The sequence below is a fragment of the Danio rerio genome, chromosome 16 (genome assembly GCF_049306965.1).
Source record: "Danio rerio strain Tuebingen ecotype United States chromosome 16, GRCz12tu, whole genome shotgun sequence".
NCBI lineage: Eukaryota > Metazoa > Chordata > Actinopteri > Cypriniformes > Danionidae > Danio > Danio rerio.
This window is the reverse complement of record NC_133191.1, coordinates 21,505,747-21,516,124: the sequence shown is the minus strand read 5'-3', so window position 1 is coordinate 21,516,124 and position 10,378 is coordinate 21,505,747. Positions and strand designations below refer to the sequence as shown.

General features: G+C 30.7%; 1 protein-coding gene across 1 annotated transcript; it reads right to left on the bottom strand.

Annotated features, from left to right (window-relative positions):
- Nucleotides 1–3,372: 3,372 nt before the first annotated feature.
- On the bottom strand, nucleotides 3,373–6,022 carry c16h2orf66 (chromosome 16 C2orf66 homolog). The gene is made up of 3 exons (NM_001326479.1): nucleotides 5,970–6,022; nucleotides 5,790–5,892; nucleotides 3,373–3,659 (listed from the first exon to the last, which is right to left on the bottom strand). Coding segments are annotated over exons 1-3 (264 nt in total). The 5' UTR covers nucleotides 5,972–6,022; the 3' UTR covers nucleotides 3,373–3,500.
- Between the last annotated feature and the right edge of the window lie 4,356 nt (nucleotides 6,023–10,378).

Sequence of the window (10,378 nt, the reverse complement as noted above, 5' to 3'; positions counted from 1 at the left end):
GCTCTTCTTCTGTGCTTGGTGAGGATTTAAAACTAAAAAACATGCGCATGTCTCCACCTACTGGATGTACTGCTGAAGCATGGCAAGCCGGTTTAACATTTATTCAATAAAACAAAAACTATTTTTCACAAAAGGCAGTGTCTATTAATCCATCAATAAACGAGACGTCATACCAGAAATGTACATTCTCTGTCCCTGAAATAAAAACATAAAAGTGAACAAAAAGTATTTCATCCCAAAAATGTCTAAAATGGACTGCTGGTTGATTTCTGTTAACTGTTCTGTAAATGTCATTCATTTGGTTCACAGATTTTTGTTCTTTATTAAAACACTTTAGAAATACACCCTGTCATTGTCTTTTCCTCAGCACAATCGAACCTACAGCTTTAATAATTTTGTCATGCTGAAAACTGTTATTTAGAAACAAAAAAAAAAACTTCAGAAATGGCAAGTTTAAGTTGATATCATTCACATCAATTAATTTAAAAACATGAAATTATATCTACAAATAAACACTATTTTACAATTGTCCCCATGTTTCTGTCAGTCACATTTGTATTAAATCTGACATCATTTGATGGAGAAGCTGACAGTGATCAAATATGCATTCTATCATTGAATTGTATGATTTTATGATTGTTTTTGTATAATTTTTTTGAGGACAAGCGTAAGTCAGGCCCTGACCGATGACATTTTTTATAAGTGTAAATGTACGTTTCTGGTAAAATGTCTCAAACAATACCCAAATGAATGACAAAAAACAAAACAAAAACAAAAACACCACAACAACACGTTCACAACGTTGATTATTAGGAAGCCATTTCTTTAAATGATACTTAATGAATATTAAAGCTACACATTCTCTAACAGACTGTGATATCAAATTCCACTGATGCGATGCTCTAAAAGAAAAACAAGCTTGACCAAAAGAAGTTTTTTCTAAGTGGAATAATTAGTTGCTTTCTAAAAGTTTCAACTGAATAAAGTGAGATAGACGAAAAGAACCTAACCATGCATAATCTTGTAAACCACACAACCATTTTAAAACTTGATATTTTCCCAACTAAGCAAGCTATGAGTTTTTAAAAAAGTACAATGATGAAAACTAAACCGTTTTTGCATCTAAAATTGTAAGTGCTCATTCATATAATAATTCCAAAGGTTTTAAAATTGTAGATTTTGTCTTAGACAAACTTATCAGACAATAGTTGATATGAGAGAGTAATAGAAACATTTTATTTTAGGAACTTTTGTTGACGTCAAAAATGTATTTATTTCTTGATATAATCATTCCGTAGCTGAATGATTGGAATTTGACAGTTGTGCTGACAACGAGCTGAGTAAATATTAACCAATAGGACTGCAACCAGACTAGACAAATGATTAAAGACAATGCCTGATCATGTAGTTCTACGTACCTCAAAGAACTGAACAAGGAATCCTTTTATTCTGTATTGTTCCCTTGCTGGAATAAATCTGAAAAGATGAAAGAGTTGGAATCTTTTTTGATCCTGACAGAGAGGATCGTAGACTTTAAATACAATTTTTGCAGCCTTATTTGATAAAGAATTTCTAATAAATCCTAGAAATGACTAAATTAAAATTGACTATAGATACCTTTTCTAATGTGTTTTAAAGCTAAGTCCAGATAAACTTAGGTATTTATATTCTGAAACAGCTTGAAATTTCTCTGTGAAGACAACAACATCCTGTTTTGTACCTAGTCCTTTAGAAAAGTACATGCAAGCTTTTTATTCTATTTGATTTCAGGGAACACTGAATCAGAAATGCTATTAAATTTGTTAAACCATTAAGTTATTTATAACCTCTTCAACATATAACGGTCTATTTTCCATACCAGTATGCTGGCATTTTAGTTTGTTTGTTGTTTGTTCAATTACTTAACCCATTAAATAGTAGTATTTATTCATTCGACAATAGTTATTACTACCATTAGATAGTAGCTATTAAATATGTGTAACTATTATGTTGTTATTAATAACGGATTTCAAAACTTTTCCATAAACTTCTTTCAGTTTTTTTTTTTTTTGAGGCATGTTTCCACTTTAAAAATATATATATATATTTTTTTCTACTATTTTTACATATGTGAAGTAGGCCATAACTGTCCATTTTTGAAAATTGAGATTTAGATATCCAAAAAAGCCAAATCTTTCCAGTGATTTGTTAGGAGCTGAAAATCTGGAACTCGTGGGTTCAATATATAAATATTAATAAATAAATCTTGAGAAATTTTGAGAAAGTTGCCTTCAAAGATGAGTTTTTAGCAATGAATATTAATTACTAAGCATAATTTGAGTTTTTATATATTTACTAAACAACTAAACAAAACGCTATTCCCACAAAAATCCCTGTCAAAATTTAAGCTCACATATGGTCTACAGTTAGTAGTTATTCTTTCACAACTAGTGATTATTAGGTAAAAATACTAGTTCTTAATCACAAGATACCAGCGAATATCATGTTACACAGATATTAGTCATTATTCTGTATGTAGCCTATTTAATAGTACTGATACAAACTTATTAGACACTATTACTTGATTCAGAAGTTTTTAGTAACTATTTATTTGGTAGAAGTGAAAAAATGTAATGGTAATCTGTTACTATTCGGATATCAGCAATTCAGTCTAATTGGTGTGGATTTCAGTTGTGACAACATGTTTTTTTAATGTTAATAATTATAATGTTTATTTGTTTTACACTACATTGTAATGCTACATCATTAGACAATCATACTTACTTGTCTTCAGCATATTTCTTTACAAAGCAATAAAGAGATTATGGGCCAATTTAAAGACATTTTCTTACAGTATTACAAACAAGATTTGGCTTTTTTTTTTTTTTGCTTAAAAGTTTCTAAAAAACTTTTTTTTTAAATTTATAAATAATAAGAAGAATAAGATTAAAATAACTAAATAATAAACTAAATATGATTGTAAATTCTTCTAAATAAATAAAATATATCTAAAAAAAAGTAAATAAAATAATGCAACAAAACCGAAATACATTTTTATAACAAAATATTAAAATAATAAACTAAATATGATTGAAAATTGTTTAAAATAACAAAATGTTCAATTTTTTTATTGAGTAATGAAACAGAAACTGCATATTTAAAAAATAACTGTATACATTAATAAATATAATCACTATTAATAATAATTGATTAAAACATTTTCAGAAAATTGAGAAATAAATTTGCCACAGTTTTATAAACAAAATTCCAAACATGATTTGCTTACTAGTTTTTCTAAAACATTTTTAAAATACTGTTTTACTCATGTTGCATTTCTTTATCATGTAAAAGAAAAAAAAAAAAAAAAAAACGTACAGAAAAAATAAACAGGCAGACATTTCAGATTTTAATTTTAATACGCAAAACACCATTACAGATTTCAGCACTTCCTAAACTATCAAGATCTGCAACAAAACCGGATTTACACGTTCGACGTAATGAAATTCAGATAAAATCTTTCCTTAAACATCATTAATGTCATTATGAAGAAAGAGGTTGTACTTGTCATAACCATTGTTTTCCATGTTGCTGTTTTTGTTCTCCTTTAAGTTTGTTTTTCTGGCCATGGCTTGAGCTTCACTCTCTCTACCTTCAAGATATGACTGCAGGATCCGGAAAAACTGCAAAGACATTGGAGAGATGGATGACAATGTTCATTTATAAAGCAGATGATGTTGTTTCAATATTAGTAAATGAATAAATGAAGCTCAACAATACCATGAGAATAAGTACACAGTATGATGTAGAATATGCATGTGTAAAATTGTTGATAATAACTGACCTGTATTTGTGCCTTTTATTTTATTTTTTTTGACCAAATGGAACACTCCAAAAATGACATTTGCACTTTTTTGCACTAATTTGAAATGAGCTGAAACAACTTAAATGCTTTACGTTTAATCCACTTGAAATAGTAAAAACTAATAAGTTAACTTAATTCTTTTATGTTGCTCTAACACAAATATACTTGTGTGGCAACCAGCTTTTTTTCTACAGTGTCTGGGGTTTGCCAACTTTTTACACAGATTTCAGATGAACAAAACTTTTTGTTGTTGGTTTATTTTTTATTGTTACATTTTGATCTCATGTACATTTTACTGCAGTACCATTTATGTTTGAGTCATTTGCATAAGTTGTTTTACTCTGATTATATTTTTGAATAATTTTAGTTGCAGATGTTATAGCACATCACATTACATCAAATGAAAATGAGAAATATTTGCTTACTAACTAACTGGAACAAAATTGAAATACTTTTTAAATACATTTTTTATATACATTTGAGTATTGTGTTTTAAGTTGTATTTAAATACAACAACGCTCTTTACAACAACCCCTCAATGCTTCAATTAAGTAACTAACAAACTAACAATTAAACTAACTAACTAACTAGCATTTAATTTGTAATGGTATTAAATAACTTTTGTTTACAGTACCGTAAAAAAAAAAAAAAAAAAAAAAACAGCGAGTAGGATTAAACCTTTTTGCACCAGTAAATGTTTAAGTACAATAGTTGTGATGATTAATGTTTCAGAACGTAAACTGTTTCTTTTTAATTTTATTCCTTTTCAGTTTTAAATGATGATAATGTGATGACAAGTTTGACTGCATTAAAAAAAAAAAAACAATAGTCCAAGTTTAAATAATATAAGATAATCAAAAAACGTTAGAAGTTTTATGCTGATAATAAACAAGAGAAGAAAAAGCACAAACACTGATTAAATGTACATGTAATTATGTGAGGTGTATGACAGGTATGTGACTGTTATGGGTAAGAAAAGTATGGATTAAAAAACTATATAAGAAATAACAACAATAATATGGAAGTATTGAACATGACCATTCATACTATATATTATGAAACATATAGTATGAATATATAGGTTAGGTTAATTAAGCAAGTCCTTGTATAAAGATGATTTGTTCTGTAGACAATTAAAAAAAATTTTACTCTTAGAGGGGATAAAAAATTTGACCTTAAAATGGTGTTTTAAAAAAAATGTAAAACTGATTTTATTTTAGATGAAATGAAACAAATAAGACTTTTTCCAGAATAAAAAATATTATCAAATATACTGTGAGAATGTCCCTGCTCTATTAAACATCATTAAGGAATTATTTAAAAAAAAATTAAAAAAATAAAATTAAAAATAAAATTAAAATTCTAATAAAAATCAGGGGGGTGTAATAATTCTGACTTCAGCTGCATATTATAGATCTTTACCTACCCATAATATAAACACACACAGTTGATATCAAAATTATTAGCCCCCCTTTGAAATTTGAGTGTTGCTTAATGGACAATTGATAAACACTTTACTTTTAACTAATATCTGATTTCTTTAGTCCATGGTTACAATGCATAATATTCTTCTTTAAATCTTCTTTAAGATATTAGTATTGAGTTTAAAGTGCAATTTAAAGACTTAACTAGGTTATTATTATGTAAATAGGCAAGTAAGGATAACTAGGCAAATCATTAGACAACAGTGATTTGTTCTGTAGGCAATCAAAAAAAAAAAAAAAAAACATTCTCAAGGAAGCTAATAAAATTACACTTAAAATAGTTTTTAAAACAGCTTTTATTCCAGCCAGACTTTCTCAAGAATAAATATTATAGAAAAATATACAAATATTATAAGAAATACTGTAGAAGATCTAATATACATCACTTAAAAAATATATCACAGAAAGATTAATCATTTTGATGTCAACTATATATACACATTAAATATGGCAATTAGGCTCACCAGGGTCCGGCTCTGTGGGTTACTTAGAGACTTCCACTCTTCATTGGAGAGATCCGACTCAACAGAAACCATCAGTAGTGTCATGAGGGCCAGTACTGTCAACCTGAACAATCACACAAAAAAATGACAATCCAGACAGCCAGCATTTAAAACAACAACATTCGAACGAAAGAAACTCACATGTCTGCAGCGCCTGTGATCGCGGGTCAGTCTGCCTTCGATTTGCCTCTGTTATCCGAAAAAGCTTCCTTTCCCAGCTTTTATACACAGCATAAGAGGAATGCCATACATGAACAATTTGCACCTTCTGGCAAATTGGCATTTTCTTTTTACTGAAAAGAAAATCTGGAGGGCCATAATTGATATAATTAACTTACCTTACAGCGTCATCATGGCTCCCTTAGAGACGTGCAACTCAGAATAGCCTCTTATAATGGTGCGGATATTTCTGGCTTTAACCTTTAAAGGGCCACAACAAATGTAGAAACTACCGGACATGTTAGTCAAACGCAGCTATAGGAAATATTTTAATGAATATGAGTGAGGACAAGTGTTGATGGCCAATTATGGTTTCATCTTTAACAACCGGTGGTGTGAAGGTGGAGAGAGATTTCTGAGAATTTTTTTAAATGCACATCCTACTGATAATGATAAGAAAATTACATTAATTAAAAAGTTCAGCTCTTATAAGTCAAAGCCATTTTAGACAATTTGTTTAAATTCTGCTGCGGTTAAAAGCTGAACAAAATAACTGAATAAAAGCTATGTGTTCTTCATGTAGATCTTTATTTTTTATTTTTTCAACCGGATTAAATTATTTTGATTTGAAAGTACTGAAATTTGAAACTGAAAGTTCAGTTCCATTGGTTTGATTTAAAAGTCTTTTTTTTTATATTTGTTTGTGATTATTCTGTGATCATAATTGTTTAAAGCATATCAATCAAACTGGATTCCTGGAGAGCCACAGCTCTAGTTTGCGCCAACACTAATCAAACACAGCTGATGCCACTTTTCAAAGTGTTCATGACTCTTTTGAACACCCCGATTTGTTGGATCAGCTGTGTTTGATTAGTGTTGGAGCAAAGCTGTGCAGAGCTGCGGCTCTCCAGGAATCCAGTTTGATAGATAAGCTTTAAAGGGAGAGATCAAGTTCACCCCAAAGATGATTTACCTGTTTGAATTTATTCATTTTGTAGGCAGTTTTTGTAGCCAGAAACCAGTAACCAGTGTTGAGGCAAGTTACTTTTGAAAGTAATGCATTACAATATTGAATTACCCCCCCACAAAAAAGTAACTAAAAAGTTACTTAGTTACTTTTTTAAGTAATCATTACATTACTTTTGAGTTACTATTGCAGTACTTTTTCTGACCTGGCTAAGGCTTGATCTGTTTTATAACTTGCAGCATATTGTTGCTGTTCTTTTTTTTTTTTTTTTTTTTTTTTTTTTAATAAAGGAGCTTTGCAATTAACAGTGCACTGTATAGTTTGTGTTTTCCTTAAAAAAAAAAAAAAAAAAAAACATCAAAAAAGAATGCAGGATAATCTTATCTTCTGAGAACTTCCTGACCCTGTCTGCTTGTCATATACAGATTAATGAAAGTGTAAGGCAACCTGTTTGCTAATTTTGTGCTTTTTGCCTTATTAGTGAAGTAAAACCACTGTCCATGGAGACAATCCCCTTTTCCCTTTCTTTGATCTGTTTAGAATAATCAGAAAAGTAAATTTATTCATTCATTTTCTTTTCAAGTGAGGGTCGCCAGAGCGGAATGAACCGCCAACTTATCCAGCACGTTTTACACACAAATGCCCTTCCAGCTGCAACCCATATCTGGGAAACACCCACACACTCATACACTACGGACAATTTAGCGTACCCAATTCACCTGTACCACATGTCTTTCGACTGAAACCCACAGAAATGCAGGAAGAACATGCTAACTTCACACAGAAAAACCAAATGACCCAACCGAGGCTCGAACCAGCGACCCTCTTGCAGTGAGGCAACAGCACTACCTACTGCGCCACTGCATTGCCATGAGAAAAGTTCCATCGCAAAAATATAAGGCTCTGCCACCTTGGTTTCTGCCTGTTCCTGCATTCTCTCATTGTGTGCAGGACAACATGACTATACATTTTAATTTAGCTATATATTTTTAAAAGCTAATTAATTAATCCAAAAAGTAACTTGCATTAAAATTTTTTGAAAAGTAACTCAAATCTTATTGCTTAATCTTTAAAAGTAATGCGTTACTTCAGGGGTCCTCAATTGGTACTGGGCCGCACAAGAAATCATTAATTATTTCCGTTTTATTTATTATTTTAGTCTGAAAGATCTTTTATTTTGGAAAGTCTTTTATTTTAAAAATTGGTTGTATTCTCTCGCTTACATCTTGCTCACCTGAACAGCAACCCAGAAGCAGCAAAATGTGTAAGATACAGACGTCTTTGGAAAGTTTCTTTGCTAAAAGGAAAAGGCCCAGTGAAGGACCCACGAACTGCCAAGGAATAGATCTGCAACCCTCAACAAAATCAAGTGAATCCAGCCTGGCTGTGCAAAAAGATCAACAGCTGGAGATCACAAATGATGGTGGCCTTTTAGTTCGCATACCGCGTCTTTTCTTGAGTTTGCAGCAAGTTCATTACTTCTAATGGAGGTGTGCCTGCAAGCAATGTGAAACGCTCACGCCTTTCAGGCGCCCCAAGTTGAATGACTGCTGCGAGGAGTTCACTGCGAGTCACATGACAAGAACTGACCTTTAAGGAATATACACAATTTAGAAGACTAATTATCTTAGACAAACACAGAACAGCCAAACACTGCATTGCTTTGTAATTTTGTCCATAAATAAAGAGTGACAGCTTGTTATCCTTCAAAAAAACGATTGATGGTCACCTAGCAACCTTCTGGCCGCACTTAACAACCCCCTGTCTGTTAACTGATCACTTTTAAAACTGTTAAGCGTTTACTGGTCTGCAGTGAGGACAACTGCGTTACTTTACTTGGAAAAGTAATATTACGTAAATTGCATTAACTTATATAATGCGTTACCCTAACACAGCCATTGATTTCCATTGTATTTTCTTCCTGCTTTGGATTTTTTTGTATATTTATTGCCACATCAGCAAACATTTTATGCAATTAGGTCATATTGTTTTAATATATGATGAATGATTTTATACAATCAGAGAAATGTTTGATATTTTCCCAGATTAAAAGTTTATGTTTTTGTAAAATGCTACATAGTTGACGTCTTAATGGCTTTTTATCCAGTATTTAATTGTCTGTAAAGAGAATGAGTTTTAGCTTCTTTTGTTTGCCTGTGACCAGGTTGGTAGACAATAGGTTATTTGTGAAAAAATCAAGTGCGTAAATATGTCTGCAGTGATAAGTGTGACCTTAACCAGAAATTAGACATATTAGATTTGGCATGGCTACAGAACTTTTCGATTTACAATTTGAAGTTTAATTTTGTGTCAGTTAGACCACAAGAAATTTATGTAGATATAGGAAATATTTTTTAATGAATATGCGGAAGGACAAGTCTTGGCGACCAATTATGGTTTTATTTTTAACAATCAGTGGTGTTAATTTTCTGGTATCTATTGTTAATGCACATCACGCTGATAATGATAATAATAAGAAGAAAATGACAAGGTTTAAAAAGTTCAAAGGTTTGATGGTCCATTTGAGTATTAGTAGACTGACTGCTTAATATCTGTTGATACTGCTGCTTAAAAGACATTTAACTAACTATAAGAAACTTTGCAAGTACATGTCAACTTACACTAACCCCAACCTAACAGTCAACTTATAATCTAATGAGAATTAGTTGGCATGTAGATGCAATGTAACTTAAATTCAACACAGACCATCAAAAAATAGTTTGACTAGTTTGAATCTTATAATCCAGGGCCATTTTAGACAATTTGTTCAAATTCTGTAGTGGTTTCCTAATAGCTGAATAAAAGGTACATGTTCTTCCATGTGGATCTTCATAATTCAATAAGAGAGAATGCGAAAAAAAAAAAAAACATTAAAAAAACATAATTTTTGAAGTCAACAAGTAAGATCAACTGTTTGGGTTCCAATCTTCTTCAAAATACCTTGTTGTGTTCAACAAAAAGGGTTGTATTAATATTTCCTTTTAAAAACTGAGCAGTAAAATGTGAATTAATGTTATGAAAAATATCGAACAAAAACTTTAGGCTCAGAGTTCATCTCAGTTTGAAACACTCAGACCCCAAAAAGTCATTACATTATATAGACTGAAACGATAATATATAATGATTGGCCAATACATTTATTAGCATTTAAGTGTCAGCTGTTACAGTAAGAAATTATCTTGTAATTTAAAGTGTGGTTATTAAAAGAGCTTTGTTCTTTGCGGAAAAGTATAGTATATTCACATATATATATAAATTGCCAAAATTAAACAACACAATCCAGATGAAAAAAAAACATATATCAGACATACTGTGAAAATGTCCATGCTCTGTTAAACATCATTTGGGAAACATTAAAAGAAAAGTATAATTCTGACTTCAACTGTATATATAGTGTGCGTCAAAAATAAGTATAGACTCGCAA

Excerpts from the sequence above, each read along its gene's own strand:
- c16h2orf66 (NM_001326479.1), bottom strand. Across the intron at positions 3,660-5,789 it reads ACCCACAGAGCCGGACCCTG|TTTTTCCGGATCCTGCAGTC; the intron begins GTGAGCCTAATT and ends ATGTCTTTGCAG.